This window comes from Perognathus longimembris, chromosome 10 (genome assembly GCF_023159225.1).
Source record: "Perognathus longimembris pacificus isolate PPM17 chromosome 10, ASM2315922v1, whole genome shotgun sequence".
Taxonomy (NCBI): Eukaryota; Metazoa; Chordata; class Mammalia; order Rodentia; family Heteromyidae; genus Perognathus; species Perognathus longimembris.
The window spans coordinates 72,183,557-72,202,934 of record NC_063170.1 but is presented as its reverse complement, the minus strand read 5'-3'; the positions used below and the strand labels follow the sequence as shown (position 1 = coordinate 72,202,934).

At 61.0% G+C, this 19,378-nt stretch overlaps 1 protein-coding gene across 2 annotated transcripts in view; it reads left to right on the top strand.

The window, feature by feature from the left end:
• Gata2 (GATA binding protein 2) overlaps positions 1 to 19,378 on the top strand; it is a 21,961-nt gene extending 2,583 nt beyond the window's left edge. The window contains exons 4-7 of one of the 2 annotated variants that reach the window (XR_007212413.1): positions 1,042 to 1,187; positions 2,962 to 3,087; positions 3,581 to 4,295; positions 19,368 to 19,378. Coding sequence is in view for 1 of the 2 variants with exons in the window: in XM_048356366.1 (XP_048212323.1) it covers positions 1,042 to 1,187; positions 2,962 to 3,087; positions 3,581 to 3,880 (572 nt within the window). In the remaining variant the exon portion in view is untranslated. Of the gene's footprint in view, positions 1 to 1,041; positions 1,188 to 2,961; positions 3,088 to 3,580; positions 5,378 to 19,367 lie in introns of those variants that run through there. The other variant, XM_048356366.1, reaches the window with a different exon arrangement.

Here is a 19,378-nt window from a genome sequence, read left to right as displayed (position 1 = left end):
CCTGAAAGCGCCGGGGTTGTGCCCCCTGCCCCAGGCACCGCTCGTCCTTCACTCTTTTTCCCCCCCGAGGGCCGGATGGGGGGGGATGGAGTCCTGGGTGCCTGCACCCTTTGTCTAGCAGTAGCTGGACCAAACTAGGTTCGTCCAGGAACCTAGCTGAAAGCAAAGAACCCATGGCTAGTGTGGGCTCCTGCTCCAAGAATTTTTTAAAAAACATTTACTCCTGTGTCCAGGAACCCCTTCTCTCGCTGGGATATATCGACTATTTAAAGTAAATCCAGACGAGTTCCTGGGTAACACATCTCCAAAGCTCTCAGTCCTGATCTTCCTGACTGAGGGTCTAGACCACCCCCACCCCCCGCCCTTGGACCATCTCAATTGCTTTTTCTTGTCCTTTCTCCCAAGTGTTTTTTTTTTTTTTTTTTTGTATTTTATCTGAATCTCAGACGACACTTCAACAAACAAAAAAATCCTTAGCAACAAAGAAGCGAGGCCACTTAGTGTAAAGTGAAAGAGCTTATTATTTGTTTTATTTTAAAGAACAACAACTTCGATGAGGATCCACCGTTCACAACGAATTCTAGGGTTTCAGCGCAGGGGAGAGGAGTTGGGCAGAAGGAAGTTTCCTTTCTCACCCTGGATGAGCAGCGGGGGGCTGAGGGTGTGAGCGGGGAAGACTCTGGAGGTGGCAGACACACCGTTGAGGAGAAAGGAGTGGGAGGAAGTGGAGAGAGGGGGGCTGGGGTAGGGAGTCGCCCCAGACCCTGCCCTGCAGAGTTAGCCCTGGGCTCCCTTTCCTGGATTCTTGCTTGGCTCTGGGCTTTGCTGGGGTCTGTGTTCCTCTTCCATGCTGCACACACACAGCAGGATTTGAAGGGGGGATTTGGCCTTAAAAGACTCTCTGTATTTCCAAAGGGCTCTTCTAAAGCCCCTCTTCCTGTGGGGCCGGCCATGTAGTGGGTCGCACCCCAGAGCCTCCTGGCTGCTCTGCCTTGACCCACCGTCTCGGCAAAGCCAACCCGTGTGTCTTCCTGTCCCCAGAGGGCCGGGAGTGCGTCAACTGTGGGGCCACGGCCACCCCTCTCTGGCGGCGGGACGGCACTGGCCACTACCTGTGCAATGCCTGCGGGCTGTACCACAAGATGAACGGGCAGAACCGGCCCCTGATCAAGCCCAAGCGGAGACTGGTAGGAGCCGCTCTGGGTGGGGGAAGGGCTTCGAGGGCGGGGGTCCCCAAACTGAGAAGGAACTGGGGGAAAAACAAAAACAATCGAACAACAACAAAAGCCCTCACACTGACGCTTCACCACCTTGAATCTTCTTATCGTTGAAGTCATTTAGGGGTCAGTTGGGGTTACCTTTTTTTCCTGGCCAAGTTCTCTCTTACTGTATGTCCACCTCTGCACCCCACCAGGGTGCCCCACTGCTCAGGGATCCCCAAAGCCGGCGTCCCAGGGCTGCCCCTCGCCCCCTGGCCCCTGCTTAACTCTTTAAAAATAGGGCCATGAAGGACTTTTCCCTGGCCGGCTCAGGGCCGCCTCCTCAGCTTCCCAGCTCAGTCTCCTCGTGCTTATTTAAATAAAACACACACACCAGCCACCAAAAAAACCTGCCCTTTATTATTTTTCCATGGAGTCACCTATACTGTGTATTTTCATTTGAGTGATTTAAAAAAAAAAATGCCCTTTCGGATCTCCTGCCGGAGTTTCCTATCCGGACATCTGCAGCGCGAAGATAAGGAAACTCCGTGTATCTGTTTCCGGACTCTGCGAGTTTTTGGAGAGCCGCCTCGGCTCCGTCCCGCCTCTCGCTGGGCTGTTTTGAAATTTCTAATACCCTCCACTCTGCAAATAATGCGTAAAATGCTAAGAATAATAAATATATTTTTTCAGGGCGAAGTGATTTATGAGCTTAAATCGTTCGCCTGCTCGGGGCCCTTCTCTTTCTTTCCCCCTCGATGGAGGGCGGGGCCAAGCCAGTGGGGGCAGGGGTGGAGGACGGCGCTGTTGGCCCCTGAGTCAGAATTCCAGCTTCAGGCTTACTCACCCCCTCTCCTCCCTGCCCCCGCCGCCGGCAGCCATCCTGTCCCCTCGGTGGCCGGCCGCGCAGGCCGGGGGCCCTCCCAGGCTCTGCTGGCCTCAGCCCCCATCCCCTCCCCGGCTGCCTGGTGACTCCGGTGCCAGTGCTCTGGGAAGTGTTGGGAGACTGTTTTGTTTGTGGAGTGGGCTCCACAGTCTCCAGTGCGGGTCGGGTCCGTCTCCCTTGTGCCTTTGGCACCTTTCTCCGGGGACCCTCCTGTCAGCACCGCAGGGCTGCTGGGTCTCCTGAGGGGCCGGTTCTCAGGGCCCAGTGGTCTGTTTAGTAGGTGGACCGGCCCCATAGAAACGTCCGGTGTGACTTTGCATCGCGAGGGGTGTGGTCAGGATAGTGGGAAGCACTCTCTGTAGCGCTCAGTGTCTGCCTTTACTATGACTTAGCTCTGAGCTGCTCATGGCCGCTGTCATCTTGGCCTGAAACCCTCCCACCTCACCTTCCCGCCCCTCCTCCCCGTCTTCCTGCCCTGGCCTCAGGGCTTGTTTGTGACTAACCCAGAATTCTGGATTTCTAGGGGAGTGGTGCTTCGGGAGACCCAGGCCTTTCCCCCCAGGACTGGTGACTGCCTGGGGCCTCAGTTTCCCCAGTTATGGAGTTAAATTTGCCTGGAGGCTGGGAGGTCGCTGGTTTTCCTTCTTGTTTACAGTCAGTTGATTCTAAGAGAGGACCAGGCTTCTAAGGGCTCTTTATTCCCAAGTTCTGTGATTCTCAATTTGTTCACGTCTCAAATTCTAAAATTCTGTGGTACTGAGATGCCTTGATTCCCCTGTGAGATTTCCACTCCTGGGCCAAGTAGGGGGAGGGGCGGGGAGGTCAAGATGGGGCGTGGGAGTCCAGTTTGCTAACGCGCCCTTCTCTCCCTCCCAGTCGGCTGCCCGGAGAGCGGGCACCTGTTGTGCAAATTGTCAGACTACTACCACCACCTTATGGCGCCGGAATGCCAACGGGGACCCTGTCTGCAATGCCTGTGGCCTCTACTACAAGCTGCACAATGTGAGCTGCCCCTCCCCTCCCCTCCCCTCCCCTCCCCTCCCCAGGGAGCTCTGGGCTTTGTGCTGCAGGTCCCCAGCCCCAGCTACCATGTCTAGCGTCTACTGTGGCATGGCGTGGCTTGGGAAGACACAGCAGGTTGCGTGCAGAGCCAACCCAGAGCCCCAGTAAGAGAGGCACCTCGGCTTAGACAGTGCAGCTGCAGCGAGGGCAGGCCCGTGGGCTGCAGGGAAGATGAGCATTGAGCTTTTGGATGTCTGGTGGGAGGAGCTCACAGTGCACAGGAGACCGCAGCCTGGCCAGCACCGCTCCCCCTCCCAGAACTGGTGGTGACTGCGCCAGCTGAGGGGACTCTGGTGGGTGCTGCTGGGGGTTGGGTTAGAAGCATGGTTTGGATTCCAGACATGGGGAACTGGGACCTCTTGTCCTGCCTCGCTGGTGGCGGGGGGGGGGGGGTTGAAGAACCATCCCCTAAAGGCCTGGTGGCTGGCTCTAGGTTAACAGGCCGCTGACCATGAAGAAGGAAGGGATTCAGACTCGGAACCGGAAGATGTCCAATAAGTCCAAGAAGAGCAAGAAGGGGGCCGAGTGCTTCGAGGAGCTGTCTAAGTGCATGCAGGAGAAGTCCTCCCCCTTCAGCGCAGCCGCCCTGGCTGGACACATGGCACCGGTGGGCCACCTCCCGCCCTTCAGCCACTCGGGACACATCCTGCCCACGCCCACACCCATCCATCCCTCCTCCAGCCTCTCTTTTGGCCATCCTCACCCGACGAGCATGGTGACCGCCATGGGCTAGGCATAGGCTTCCGTTGGACAGACGGGCAGATGTCCAGGCGGGAGTCGGGCGCCTCCCAGGAAGGGTGGGCCAAGCCTTTGCCGCCCACCCTTCCCCAGAGACCAGTGCAGCGCCCGCCGGCCTGGCCGGAGCCCGAAGCCACGCCACCAAGGGCTCCCTTGGCCTGCCGCCATTACTGTGAATATTCTCCGGGCCGAGGCTGCCGCCCACCTGAGTCCAGCTCTCCTTCGTGGAGGACTGGGGAGCGAAAAGGACAGCTCTCTAGTGAGAAAGGAGGGGGACAGACAAATGGAAGCCTTTTTGGAAGGAAAAAAAGAAGTAAGCAAAAGTAATTTATTTTGCTCTTGTTTCCAGGGACCTAGAGGATCGGGCCGGGCTATGTTCTCTGGGTGTTTCCTTGGGGCCAACTCGCCCTGTGACCCGTTGCCCGCCGGGGCCCTGGGGGCAGAGCTGAGGAGGCCTGGGCAGAGCCTCTCCCTCCCGACAGCCACGGTCCAGGCTGGGCTCGGCCCGGCCGCCAGGCCCCGCAAGCCAGCGCTGGGCTGGCCTTGCCTCTGGCCCTGGAGGGCAGAGACAATTGCAGGCGGTCCGGCACAGATTCCCAGGCCGGGGCTGGGTCACAGGAAGGAAACAGCATTTTCTTGAAAGGGGAAATGTCTCCCAGCTCGCTCCCTTGGATTTGAGGCTGGAGCGAGCGTGACCTGTGCGTCCCCAGCAGGCCCACACCACGGCCTGCGCCCTCTTCCAGGGGGACCCTGTAAATACGTCCTTCTTCTGCGAACCCTTCGGCCCTCCCCCCGCCCTGAGACAGATAGGAAAATATCAGAAGCCAAACAAAAACTGCATAAGCTTAACTCACAGATGAGTTGTTTTATTTTTAAATTCTTTGGGTCTAGTCCTTTGTACATTGCCACAGAAGTCTCACTAGGGAAAGGAATCAAACCTGCCCTCTGAGGTTGGAGCTTAGCAATGACTTTTTTTTAAGTTCTTGGATCCCGCAGCCCCGCCCGGAGAGCCAGGGGCAGCAGGACCTGGTGCTCTGGGTTTGTGGAGCCGGCAGGCCACCGAGGCCAGCCCAGCAGGTGGAGGCTCCGCCCGTCGGGACCAGGGCGGAGGGAGGCTCTGTGTGGCTGCCTGGATCCTGCAAGGTACAGCTGTACATAAACATGTCCCAAGCTTCGGTTCTGCGTGGTTTGCGGGGTGGCGGGCGGGCGGGCAGGAGGGCTCCTGACCAGGAGGCAGCGGTGCCTCTCCCTCCCCCGGTGCTGCAGCCCACCCTGGCCAGAAGTAACTTATTTTGTACTAGTATCTGCATAGGAGAAAGAACCAGCAGTATTTTCTGTTTTTGTTTTATTGGGCCTGTTTTATTTTGGATTAGTAAACTAAGTTATTGTTAATTATGTACAACATTTATATATTGTCTGTATAAATTGTATGCTATTCTCCTATTCCTTTAAAGTGAATACTGTTAAGAATAATAAAAATACTTTTTGTGAATGCTCTCGCCTGGCTCCTGGGCTCCCGGGCCGCCGTCCCGGGGGGGAGGGGGGGGCTGAGCTGTTGGGTGACATTGTCCCTGCCGTCCTGTGGGGTGGCTGCGTGGAGGAGCAGAGGGTGGTGCGTGGAGGAGCAGAGGGTGCTGTGTGCGAGGAGCAGCAGCGCTGCGTGGAGGAGCAGAGGGCGCTCTGTGGAGGAGCAGAGGGCGCTCTGTGGAGGAGCAGAGGGCGCTCTGTGGAGGAGCAGAGGGCGCTGCGTGGAGGAGCAGAGGGCGCTGCGTGGAGGAGCAGAGGGCGCTGCGTGGAGGAACAGGGGGCGGTGCGTGGAGGAGCAGAGGGCGCTCTGTGGAGGAGCAGAGGGCGCTGCGTGGAGGAGCAGAGGGCGCTCTGTGGAGGAGCAGAGGGTGCTCTGTGGAGGAGCAGAGGGCGCTCTGTGGAGGAGCAGAGGGCGCTCTGTGGAGGAGCAGAGGGCGCTCTGTGGAGGAGCAGAGGGTGCTCTGTGGAGGAGCAGAGGGCGCTCTGTGGAGGAGCAGAGGGTGCTCTGTGGAGGAGCAGAGGGCGCTGCGTGGAGGAGCAGAGGGCGCTGCGTGGAGGAGCAGAGGGCGCTCTGTGGAGGAGCAGAGGGTGCTCTGTGGAGGAGCAGAGGGCGCTCTGTGGAGGAGCAGAGGGTGCTCTGTGGAGGAGCAGAGGGCGCTCTGTGGAGGAGCAGAGGGCGCTGCGTGGAGGAGCAGAGGGCGCTGCGTGGACGAGCAGAGGGCGCTCTGTGGAGGAGCAGAGGGCGCTGCGTGGAGGAACAGGGGGCTCTGTGGAGGAGCAGAGGGCGCTCTGTGGAGGAGCAGAGGGCGCTGCGTGGAGGAGCAGAGGGCGCTCTGTGGAGGAGCAGAGGGCGCTGCGTGGAGGAGCAGAGGGCGCTGCATGGAGGAGCAGAGGGCGCTGCGTGGAGGAACAGGGGGCTCTGTGGAGGAGCAGAGGGTGCTCTGTGGAGGAGCAGAGGGTGCTCTGTGGAGGAGCAGAGGACGCTCTGTGGAGGAGCAGAGGGCGCTCTGTGGAGGAGCAGAGGGCGCTGCGTGGAGGAGCAGAGGGCGCTCTGTGGAGGAGCAGAGGGCGCTGCGTGGAGGAGCAGAGGGCGCTCTGTGGAGGAGCAGAGGGCGCTGCGTGGAGGAACAGGGGGCTCTGTGGAGGAGCAGAGGGCGCTCTGTGGAGGAGCAGAGGGCGCTGCGTGGAGGAGCAGAGGGCGCTCTGTGGAGGAGCAGAGGGCGCTGCGTGGAGGAGCAGAGGGCGCTGCATGGAGGAGCAGAGGGCGCTGCGTGGAGGAACAGGGGGCTCTGTGGAGGAGCAGAGGGTGCTCTGTGGAGGAGCAGAGGGCGCTCTGTGGAGGAGCAGAGGGCGCTGCGTGGAGGAGCAGAGGGCGCTCTGTGGAGGAGCAGAGGGCGCTCTGTGGAGGAGCAGAGGGCGCTCTGTGGAGGAGCAGAGGGCGCTGCGTGGAGGAGCAGAGGGCGCTGCGTGGAGGAGCAGAGGGCGCTCTGTGGAGGAGCAGAGGGTGCTCTGTGGAGGAGCAGAGGGCGCTCTGTGGAGGAGCAGAGGGTGCTCTGTGGAGGAGCAGAGGCGCTGCGTGGAGGAACAGGGGGCTCTGTGGAGGAGCAGAGGGTGCTCTGTGGAGGAGCAGAGGGCGCTGCGTGGAGGAGCAGAGGGCGCTCTGTGGAGGAGCAGAGGGCGCTGCGTGGAGGAGCAGAGGGCGCTGCGTGGAGGAGCAGAGGGCGCTCTGTGGAGGAGCAGAGGGTGCTCTGTGGAGGAACAGGGGGCTCTGTGGAGGAGCAGAGGGTGCTCTGTGGAGGAGCAGAGGGCGCTCTGTGGAGGAGCAGAGGGCGCTGCGTGGAGGAGCAGAGGGCGCTGCGTGGAGGAGCAGAGGGCGCTGCGTGGAGGAGCAGAGGGCGCTGCGTGGAGGAGCAGAGGGCGCTCTGTGGAGGAGCAGAGGGCGCTCTGTGGAGGAGCAGAGGGCGCTGCGTGGAGGAGCAGAGGGCGCTCTGTGGAGGAGCAGAGGGCGCTGCGTGGAGGAGCAGAGGGCGCTGCGTGGAGGAGCAGAGGGTGCTCTGTGGAGGAGCAGAGGGCGCTGCGTGGAGGAGCAGAGGGCGCTGCGTGGAGGAGCAGAGGGCGCTGCGTGGAGGAACAGGGGGCTCTGTGGAGGAGCAGAGGGCGCTGCGTGGAGGAGCAGAGGGCGCTCTGTGGAGGAGCAGAGGGCGCTCTGTGGAGGAGCAGAGGGCGCTGCGTGGAGGAGCAGAGGGTGCTCTGTGGAGGAGCAGAGGGCGCTCTGTGGAGGAGCAGAGGGTGCTCTGTGGAGGAGCAGAGGGCGCTCTGTGGAGGAGCAGAGGGTGCTCTGTGGAGGAGCAGAGGGCGCTCTGTGGAGGAGCAGAGGGCGCTCTGTGGAGGAGCAGAGGGTGCTCTGTGGAGGAGCAGAGGGCGCTGCGTGGAGGAGCAGAGGGCGCTGCGTGGAGGAGCAGAGGGTGCTGCGTGGAGGAGCAGAGGGCGCTGCGTGGAGGAGCAGAGGGTGCTCTGTGGAGGAGCAGAGGGTGCTCTGTGGAGGAGCAGAGGGCGCTGCGTGGAGGAGCAGAGGGTGCTCTGTGGAGGAGCAGAGGGCGCTGCGTGGAGGAACAGGGGGCTCTGTGGAGGAGCAGAGGGTGCTCTGTGGAGGAGCAGAGGGCGCTGCGTGGAGGAGCAGAGGGCGCTGCGTGGAGGAGCAGAGGGTGCTCTGTGGAGGAGCAGAGGGCGCTGCGTGGAGGAGCAGAGGGTGCTCTGTGGAGGAGCAGAGGGCGCTCTGTGGAGGAGCAGAGGGCGCTGCGTGGAGGAGCAGAGGGCGCTGCGTGGAGGAGCAGAGGGCGCTGCGTGGAGGAGCAGAGGGCGCTGCGTGGAGGAGCAGAGGGCGCTGCGTGGAGGAGCAGAGGGCGCTCTGTGGAGGAGCAGAGGGTGCTCTGTGGAGGAACAGGGGGCTCTGTGGAGGAGCAGAGGGTGCTCTGTGGAGGAGCAGAGGGCGCTCTGTGGAGGAGCAGAGGGCGCTGCGTGGAGGAGCAGAGGGCGCTCTGTGGAGGAGCAGAGGGCGCTGCGTGGAGGAGCAGAGGGCGCTGCGTGGAGGAGCAGAGGGCGCTGCGTGGAGGAGCAGAGGGCGCTCTGTGGAGGAGCAGAGGGCGCTGCGTGGAGGAGCAGAGGGCGCTGCGTGGAGGAGCAGAGGGCGCTGCGTGGAGGAACAGGGGGCTCTGTGGAGGAGCAGAGGGCGCTGCGTGGAGGAGCAGAGGGCGCTGCGTGGAGGAGCAGAGGGCGCTCTGTGGAGGAGCAGAGGGTGCTCTGTGGAGGAGCAGAGGGCGCTCTGTGGAGGAGCAGAGGGTGCTCTGTGGAGGAGCAGAGGGCGCTGCGTGGAGGAGCAGAGGGCGCTGCGTGGAGGAGCAGAGGGCGCTGCGTGGAGGAGCAGAGGGTGCTCTGTGGAGGAGCAGAGGGTGCTCTGTGGAGGAGCAGAGGGCGCTGCGTGGAGGAGCAGAGGGTGCTCTGTGGAGGAGCAGAGGGCGCTGCGTGGAGGAGCAGAGGGTGCTCTGTGGAGGAGCAGAGGGCGCTGCGTGGAGGAGCAGAGGGCGCTGCGTGGAGGAGCAGAGGGCGCTGCGTGGAGGAGCAGAGGGCGCTGCGTGGAGGAGCAGAGGGCGCTGCGTGGAGGAGCAGAGGGCGCTGCGTGGAGGAGCAGAGGGCGCTGCGTGGAGGAGCAGAGGGCGCTGCGTGGAGGAGCAGAGGGCGCTGCGTGGAGGAGCAGAGGGCGCTGCGTGGAGGAGCAGAGGGCGCTGCGTGGAGGAGCAGAGGCCGTGCGTGGGGAAGGGGTGCAGGGGCGTGGATTCTCTCTGACAGCTCAGCAGGTTCCCACAGGCGTGCTTGTTTATGGGACCCCAGGATGGACGGGAGCCTGAGTCACCACTGTCTGTCTCACCAGTGCTTCGGATCCATGCAGCGCCAGGTCCCTGACGCGGACAGATGGATCTCAGTGGCCCAGAGGCGGTGCTCACAGCAGCCCGCCTGGCTGGGCGTCTCTCCAAGTGTGGCTCACGGATGCCCTGGCGTCCGCCGCGGGTCCACCAACGTCATGGGTCCATGGTGTTGGCGTGTGTGGAGGGCCGGGGGGTTGAGGTCTCACTATGTAGCCCAGCCTGGCCAACACACTCCTGGGCTCAAGCTGTCGTCCTACCTCAGTCTCCTGAGTAGCTGGGACTCGGAGATCGACGATCGTCCTTGTGATCTGGCTTTTTACAGGTGATCGTTAGCCACAACAGCTCGCCACCGAGGCCTTAGTAGTGTCTCTCGTCACGTGTCTCTGATCACCACCTTTCTGTCCTGCATGTCCGCCGCCTAGAGTCCTTTCACCATCAAGTCTGTACCTGGGTCCCCAGAGCCCCTGACTGCTATGATGTCTCCCCACCTTGGCGTCTGGTGTCCAACAGTCAGGCACTACTCTTTGTCCGGGTCTGCGGTTGGGAATCGGATCCCCGTCACAAACCGCGCTGGCCGCCCGGCCCTCGTCCACTCACTCTGTCGAGTCACTGGCACCGTGGGCCGCGGGCCCCTTTGCTCCCTGGCAGCTCACGAGGGCAGGACTCTCCTCACCAAGGTCTCACCGCTCGCCCCTAGTCCTTGCATGGGATCACAAGGTCTCCTCTCCGCTGTGGCAGGGAGGACCTGGCTCGCCTGCCCCTGACCGGGGCTCATGCGGCCGTGAAGTCTCATCACCTAGACCTCTGGGCCTCGATCACCCGGCCTCTGGGCATGGCCTCCTGCTCCCCAGCACAGATGCCATCCCCTCTGCTCGTCTGGTCCCTGACCCCCACATCCTTGACTCCTGACAGCTCTGATGTCCACCTAGCCCAGCATGTTTTCCTTTAGCCTCAGTTTCCTTACTGTCTCAGGCTGGAGAAGGTGGAAGGCTCTGGATCCCAACCCCAGGACTCTGCTTTGTGAACCACCCTCGCTCTGTTCATGCCCTGCCATGCAGAATGGACAGAGCCGGGACAGGCTGGAGCCAGCCTGGTGGCTGAGCCGAGCCGCCCCGTCTTCTGTGTAGTTCTTGCTGACTCCAAGCCCCACAGGCGTGTTTAGCAGCTCTCCCCTCCCCTCCCCCCAGCTGCAGTGCCTGAGGCCCGGGACAGATCCGCTGCCCGGGGTCACCTCTGTAGGCCTGTGTGTCTGAAATCACGTCTTCATGAGTGCACACATGCTCCCCGCTGGACACCCCTGCATACCACACACATTCCAGGTACTGGGGTCACAAGTGACCAGAGCAAGTCCTGGCCTGAAGGGCCTAGCTCCCCACACAGAACAGAACAGTGCCTCCAGGTCTGTGGAAAACTTACCTGGGTCAAAGTGCAAAGCTTCGAGCCCAGAGTCGGCAAGCTAGAACCCAGAACCCAGGACAGAGTCCTGTGCCCTGAAACATAGGGACCTAGAGCCCCAAACAGGGAACAGAGCGTGGACTCTCAAATCCACATCTTGGATTGAAGCTTGAAGCTCAGAATCTAGAATTTACCAAGAACCCCAAGATGAAGCTTGGAACCCCACCCTTACAATCTAGATCCTATCACCCAGAGCTCAGAATCCAGGGTCCTAAACATCGGTCCTGAATCCACAATGCAGAGCCTAGCGCTCAGAACCCACAGCTTAGCACGGAGGTCATGGAACCCATGATCTAGAACCCAGCGCCCAGGGCCTACAACTTGTCTGGGACCCAAAGGCCAGAATCCAGAGCCTAGCTTAGATTTACCACAGGGAGCCCCAGGTTCTCTGTGGGGGTTCCTGGCTTCCTCCTTCCCTCCCTCCCTCCACTCTCTGTGGGCTCCTGGCTTACTCTTTCCCTTCCTTCCTTCTTCCCTGCCTTCCTTCCTTTCTCCTCTCCTTCCTCCTTCCTCCATCCTTCCCCCTTCCCTCCCTCCACTCAGCCCCAGGTTGTCTGTGATGCTCCTGGCTTATCCTTCCTTCCTTCCTTCCTTCCTTCCTTCCTTCCTTCCTTCCTTCCTTCCTTCCTTCCTTCCTTCCTCCCTCCCTCCCTCCCTCCCTCCCTCCTTCCCTCCCTCCCTTCTTTGCTTCCTTCCTTCCCTCCTTTCCCCTTCCTCCTCTCCCTTCCCCCTTCCCTCCCTCCACTCAGCCCCAGGCTCTCTGTGATGCTCCTGGCTTATCCATCCTCCCTCCCTCCTTTCCCTCCCTCCCTCCCTCCCTCCCTCCCTCCCTCCCTCCCTCCCTCCCTCCGTCCCTCCCTCCCTCCTTCCCTCCTTTCCTCCCATCCTCCCTCCACCCAGCCCCAGGCTCTCTGTGATGCCCCAGGATTACGTCTTTCCCATCCTTCAGTCCTCATTTTCAGAGAAGTCCCCAATCAGGCCCTATCACACCTGGAGGAAGCTGCCCAGCAACTGAGTAGAGCCAGTCTGTGCCCTGCTACAAGGCACGGGCCCTGTGCTCTCTCTCAGGTGCCTGGGGTCTGGCACGGGCCCTGTGCTCTCTCTCGGGTGCCTGGGGTCCACACGGGCCCTGTGCTCTCTCTCGGGTGCCTGGGGTCTGGCACGGGCCCTGTGCTCTCTCTCGGGTGCCCGGGGTCCACAGCCCTGTGCTCTCTCTCGGGTGCCCGGGGTCCACAGCCCTGTGCTCTCTCTCGGGTGCCCGGGGTCCACAGCCCTGTGCTCTCTCTCGGATGCCTGGGGTCCGCACGGGCCCTGTGCTCCCTCTCGGGTGCCCGGGGTCCACACGGGCCCTGTGCTCTCTCTCGGGTGCCCGGGGTCCGCACGGGCCCTGTGCTCTCTCTCGGGTGCCCGGGGTCCGCACGGGCCCTGTGCTCTCTCTCGGGTGCCCGGGGTCCGCACGGGCCCTGTGCTCTCTCTCGGGTGCCCGGGGTCCGCACGGGCCCTGTGCTCTCTCTCGGGTGCCCGGGGTCCGCACGGGCCCTGTGCTCTCTCTCGGGTGCCCGGGGTCCGCACGGGCCCTGTGCTCTCTCTCGGGTGCCCGGGGTCCACAGCCCTGTGCTCTCTCTCGGGTGCCCGGGGTCCACACGGGCCCTGTGCTCTCTCTCGGGTGCCCGGGGTCCGCACGGGCCCTGTGCTCTCTCTCGGGTGCCTGGGGTCCACACGGGCCCTGTGCTCTCTCTCGGGTGCCCGGGGTCCACAGCCCTGTGCTCTCTCTCGGGTGCCCGGGGTCCACAGCCCTGTGCTCTCTCTCGGGTGCCTGGGGTCCGCACGGGCCCTGTGCTCTCTCTCGGGTGCCCGGGGTCTGGCACGGGCCCTGTGCTCTCTCTCGGGTGCCCGGGGTCCACACGGGCCCTGTGCTCTCTCTCGGGTGCCCGGGGTCTGGCACGGGCCCTGTGCTCTCTCTCGGGTGCCCGGGGTCCACAGCCCTGTGCTCTCTCTCGGATGCCTGGGGTCCGCACGGGCCCTGTGCTCTCTCTCGGGTGCCTGGGGTCTGGCACGGGCCCTGTGCTCTCTCTCGGGTGCCCGGGGTCCACACGGGCCCTGTGCTCTCTCTCGGGTGCCCGGGGTCCGCACGGGCCCTGTGCTCTCTCTCGGGTGCCCGGGGTCCACAGCCCTGTGCTCTCTCTCGGGTGCCCGGGGTCCGCACGGGCCCTGTGCTCTCTCTCGGGTGCCCGGGGTCCACACAGGCCCTGTGCTCTCTCTCGGGTGCCCGGGGTCTGGCACGGGCCCTGTGCTCTCTCTCGGGTGCCCGGGGTCCGCACGGGCCCTGTGCTCTCTCTCGGGTGCCTGGGGTCCACAGCCCTGTGCTCTCTCTCGGGTGCCCGGGGTCCACAGCCCTGTGCTCTCTCTCGGGTGCCTGGGGTCCGCACGGGCCCTGTGCTCTCTCTCGGGTGCCTGGGGTCTGGCAGGGGCCCTGTGCTCTCCGGTGCCTGGGGTTGGTATTTGCCCAGTGGCCACCGGATGGGTTCGCTGGTCCCTCAGTTGCTCCCTGACCTTGCTGCCCATGCTGGGTGGGCCTGGCCACCTTGCCAGGCGAGGGGACGTGGGCTGGGGGTGGGTAGGCAGGGGTGAGGGCTGCGGGCCTGCCACCCATCAATCTCTTGGAGCAGGGAGCCCGTCACAGCGGCTGCACCTGGCTTCGGTTCCCTCATGAAACCACTGGACCCCCAACAGTGACTCCCCTGCTCCGCCATTGTGTCCACAAACAATTTGGGTTTGGGGAACACAAAGCCCCGGCAGGTCGGGTGCTGCCAGCGGCTGCCCTTTTCAGGGCGCGGGCGGCCTGCGTGCTTCCACAGGGCCTGGCTCCCGGGCGCCAGGGCGGGGTTGGCCTTTGTTCCATCTGTGTGCACCCAGGTGGGGCTACCGCTCGGCCCTTCCTCCCTCCCCTGGCTGCCGTCCTTCCAGGCTTGGCGTCCTTCTCCCTTTTTCCATCGGAAGAAACCAAACCTTCACTCTCTATTCCCGGGAACCAGCTCTGTCCGGCCTGTGATCGCCCGCCCGCCTCCGGTGACTGACCCCCAGGGGCAGGGGGCAGTCTCAATCCCCCGGGGGGAATGGAGAGCTCACCCGGGACAGGAGAGGCCACCAGTGCTGCCCTGGTCCCGAACCGGGCAATACCAAACACGTGTGTGCTCCAAGACAGGTCCATGACCCCCCACCGGCTCCTCCTTCTCTATTAAAGACAGAATGAGTTCAAACTTTATTTTGAAAAACTAGCAGCAGAATAAATCTGAGAATTAAGGGAAGTAAGTGTGTGTACATGTGAAATGCTTTCTGATAGAAAACAAAATTGTTATTGTTGCAGCAGTCCAACCACATGGTACTGCTAAGAATAGATCAATGGCCCACTCAGGTAGCGGAACAAACCCCATTATTTACAAGATGGGGTAATGGAGGCATTGGGAACCCATACCAGGCAGGTGGTGCTTGGTGCAGAGGTGCTGGCCCAGGGGGCGGGTCTCTTTTGGATGAGCACCCGCCCAGAGGCGATCAACCTGAGACAGACTGACAAGTGTTGTTTGGGCTGTGATGTTACAAAATGTGCTTGGGTGGAAAATGCCTTCAAAAGGAACACTGTCCCGAAGTGGGTACAAGGTCTGGGCTCTTCTGTGATCCTTGATCTGCTGACGGGAGCCGGAGGAGCTCCTGGACGCTGGCCTCTGCCTGCAGCAGGGCCCTTGTTCCTGTGCCCATCCAAGCCCTGTGGACCCAGAGTCTGAGAGCTGGCAACTCCCTACATAGGCCAGAGATGAACGGTTTAATACGGATGCTGTGCTTTTGTAGTACTTGAACTCAAGGCCTGCAGATGCTAGGAAAGTGCTCTGCCATTGAGAAACACCCAGCCCTGAAGATGCAATCTTGAGACCAACCACTGCAACTGGCCGGGCTGGATCACCCAGTTTGGTTTCTGCACCAAAGAATTGTTAGAGCACTAGGAACAGACACAAAGTTTGCTTCGTTTTGGTGCTGGTTCTGTGGCTTGAACTCAGGTCCCGAGCACTATCTCTGGACATTTTTGCTTAAGGCTAGTGCTCTACCATTTGAACCATAGCGCCACTGATTTTTTTTTTCCAGTCCTGGGCCTTGAACTCAGGGCCTGAGCACTGTCCCTGGCTTCCTTTTGCTCAAGGCTAGCACTCTGCCACTTGAGCCACAGCGCCACCTCTGGCCTTTTCTATATATGTGGTGCTGGGGAATTGAACCCAGGGCTTCACGTATGCCAGACAAGCACTCTTGCCACTGGGCCATATCCCCAGCCCCTCACTGATGGCTTTTGGTGGTTGATTAGAGATACAAGTCTCATGGGCTTCTGTGCCCAGATTGTCTTTGAATCGCCATCCTCAGAGCTCAGGCTCCTGAGTAGGTCGGTTCCAGGCAAGAGCCACCGGCGCCCCCGACTTGGAATAAGGCTTCTGAAATTGGCTCTGAGCTAATCACTTCAATCCTAAGACCTCAAGGTTGCCTGCGTCTCCAGACAGCTTTTGTAAGAAACTCTAGACCAGATATTTCTAGGATATTAAATAAAATTGACTTGATGATAAAATGGAGAGCACCTGCCATCTAAATGCTCCACAAGAGAGGACAGCGAGTGTGGACACATCAAAGAAATGAGGTGTGGGCCCAGGCAGGAGTCCTGCGCACGCTTGTTCTGAGCAGCACTGAGCAGAGACCAGGCAGACGGTGGAAAGGCACCCCGCCTCCAAAAGGACAGAGGTCCACACGCACGAGCCCGGAGGACATGCCGCCACCTGCACAAATCTCTCCCTCCCCGCTTCTGGTCCTCTCTTCTCCTTTACTTCTTTTTGGCAGAACACCTGTACATACCCTTTGAATATTGTTTTGTTAGATCAGTTAAAATTTAAATTTAAAAATAGATTTGTGAACAGGCGTCGGTGGCTCACACCTGTAATCCTAGCTACTCGGGAGGCTGAGATCTGAGGATCGTGGTTCGATGACAGCCAGGGCAGGAAAGGTCTGTGAGACTCTCATCTCCAGTAAACCCAACAGTGGCGCTGTGGGTCAAGTGGTAGAGCGCTACCTTTGAGCTGAAGAGCTCAGGGACAGTGCCCAGGACCAGAGTTCAAGCCCCACCACACACACACACACACACACACACACACACACACACACACACAATTTATAGCCTGGCATTGGTGGCTCATGCCTGTAATCTTTCCTATTTAGGAGGCTGAGATCTGAAGATCAGGGTTCAAATCCAGCTCAGGCAAGAAATTCTGTGAGGCAATGACCTCCATTAACCACCAACAAGCTAGAAGTAGAGCTGTGGTTCAAGTAGTAGAATGCTAACCCTCCGCAAAAAAAAAAAAAAAAAAAAAAATCTCAAGGACAGTACTCAGGCCAAGTTCAAGCCCCAAGATTGGTATAAGAAAAAGAAATGCACCCCCTATCCTTCTCCAGGAATGGGACCCTGGCCGCCACTCCCCTTTGTCGCTGTCTCCTCCAAGACCAGGGCTGTGGCCAGGGGGTGCTAATGGGTGTCCGTGGTGCTTAGTAGGTGCTTGAGTGTTCCCAGTGCCCCACACTTGAGCTTCTGCCCCTGGGCTGGGGAACCTGAGGCCAGGCGTCCAGCCCTGGAAGGCAGGGTGAGGTCGGCTCAAGGAGAGGGGTGTAGGGCCCGGAGCTGCTGCCCAGGGCCTCCTCCCAGCCCCATGCAAAGCCCGGGGGCAAGGCCATCTTCCCATGCCCAGGGGGCCGTGCGGGGCCGAGCGGTGGGGGCCACAAGGCTGTGGCCAGGCCTCCGGGCTCCAGGGGCAGGCGGGGGGCGGGTCCCGTCCCCAGGAGGGAGATCAGGGCACGTTTCCACCCGTGGCGTCCTGCCCCCAGCCATGCTGGGGCATCACCAGCCCGCCACCTCCCGCCCAGACCCCATCCGCCACGCCGCGCCCTGTGCCAGCCTGGCCCTCAGCCTCCTCCTGCCTCCTCCTGCCCGCTTGGAATTTCCCAGGGACGGTTCTTAGCACCTGGTTGACCTCGAGCAACTGCATGTGGTGTTCTCAATGCCTGGCCTTGGGGACTCGACAACCCTATGCCAGCACCCCCGATGGCCCGTCCCGCCATCTGCACGGAATCACGAGCACAGTCCAGGTCACCGCTGTGCTAGACACAGCAGGGAGCTCGCCTGTGTTTCACACGTCCACACTGACGGTGTCAGAAAGGCAACCCCGAGACTCGTCTCTGTCAGAGGCCCGCTTCAGGGAGTGCCCGGCGGTGGAGCTGGTGATCTCCGGAGCCCGTGGCGCGAGGAGCAGCCATCCCGGGCTCTCCCAGAGGTGCCGGGAGCCAAGTTCCCCGGTGAGGGGAGGCTCTCAAGGAGAAGCGTGGTCTCGGGGCTTGGCAGCAGGCCTCCCGGACAGCGTGGCCCGGAGCCTCCGTGGCTCGGCAGCGCTGCTCCACAGTCCGGGTGGCGTCCAGCCCTGGGGGAACTGCCGGGTGTCACCCCCTCTGCGCAGCGCCATCCCTCCCCCGAGGCCGGCCACGGAGGCCGGCACGGGGCCCGTGCAAAGGCTCTGGCTCGGCCCGCTCCCCGCCCGCCGGGCCTGCCCAGGGAGGAGCTGTGGGTGCGGCCCGTCGGCAGCTGAGCAGGCCTGAGGCCCATCGGCCCGGGCGGGGCGGCTGAGGAGTCACCGGAGCCCGGCAGAGCCGGGAGAGGCCGCGTGAAGCCGGAGTGCTCTGACCCCAGACACAGTGGGCGGCCTGTGTGCCAACGTGTACCTGCACACCTGGCAGCTTAGCGCACGCGTGTCCCACCGCCACCGCGTCACCTCACCAGGGCCGCTGCGCATCGCCGAGGAGCTGCCCCTGCCGCGGCCCCGGGCAGCCACCACCTCCGTTCAGGCTCCTCCACAGCCCGTTGAGCCCCCACGAGGTCCCACAGCCCTCTCGGCTCTCGCACCGTCCTCACGTGACTTTAAGAGGCTATCACTGCGGGCTGGGGATGTGGCCCAGGGGCAAGAGTGCTCACCTCCTATACATGAAGCCCTGGGTTCGATTCCCCAGCACCACATAGACAGAAAATGGCCAGAAGGGGCGCTGTGGCTCAGATGGCAGAGTGCTAGCCTTGAGCAAAAAGAAGCCAGGGACAGTGCTCAGGCCCTGAGTCCAAGCCCCAGGACTGGCCAAAAAAAAAAAAAAAAAAAAGGCTAGCTAGCACTGCCCCGTCAACAGACGAAAGGAGGAGATGAGATACAGCAAGGTGAAAGGACTTCTCGAAGAACACATAGCAAGTGGTAGAGCTGGGATATCAACTAAGATTGTTTGGCTTGTCAGGCCGAGTCCTTCACCACCATGTCCTCTTGTCCTTCAGTCTTACTTGCCTATCCACCCATCCACCCATCCATCTGTCCATCCATCATCCAGCCATCACCCAGCCATCCACCCAGCCATCCACTTATCATTCCTCCATCTATCTATCCATCCATTCACCATCCTTCCATCCACCACCCACCCATCCACCTACCCATCCATCATCCAACTATCCATCCATCCGTCATCCAGCCAGCCATCCACCATACATCTACCTACCATTCCTCCATCCATCTATCCATCCATTCACCATCCATCCACCCACCCACCCATCCACCCACCCACTCATCCATCCATTCACCCACCCACCCATTCATCCAGCCATCCACCATCCATCATCCAGCCATCCACCTACCATTCCTCCATCCATCTACTCATTTACCATCCACCCACCATCTACTCATCCATCATCCATCCACCCATCCATCTACCATCCACTCATCCATCTTTCCTTCCATTCCGTCAGCTAGCCATCATCCATCCATTTACTATCATTCGGCTACCATTCATCCATCTTCCATCCATCCAGTCATCCACCATCCACCCATCCACCACCCACCCATCCACCATTCACCCACCCACCTATCCATCTATCCACCATTCACCCATCCATCCACTACCATCCATTTATCCATCCATCCATCTACCCATTCACCATTCATCCATCCTTCTACCGTCCATCCACCCATCCATCCACCATTCATTCATCCATTCACCATCTACCATCCAGTCATCTGCCACCCATCTATCCACTATCCATTCAATCATTACCCATCCATCTATCTTCCCATCCACCATCCATCTACTATCTATCCATCCATCCACCATCCATCCACCGATACAGTCATCTACCCTCCATCCATCCATCCATTCATCTTCAATCTATCCACCAGCCACCCACCCACATATCCACCAATGCATGCACGCATGCATCCATCCACTCGCCCATCCATTCATCTATCCTCATAGCTGTCTACCATTCTGCCCCGTCATTCACCTGTCGCTCTGCCCATCCAGTGGCACATTCATCCATCCCTGTCACCCATCCATCCTGGGAGTAATGTAGTTAGAGAACCCCAGGCCCTGGGGGGAATGAAGGCCAAGAACTGCCCATCTGGCCAGGCAGGGGTGGACTGGGGGTGGCTCCCCCCCATGGGCAGGGCTGTGTGGGGCTGGAGAGAATTAGCAGAGTGCCTGCCAGG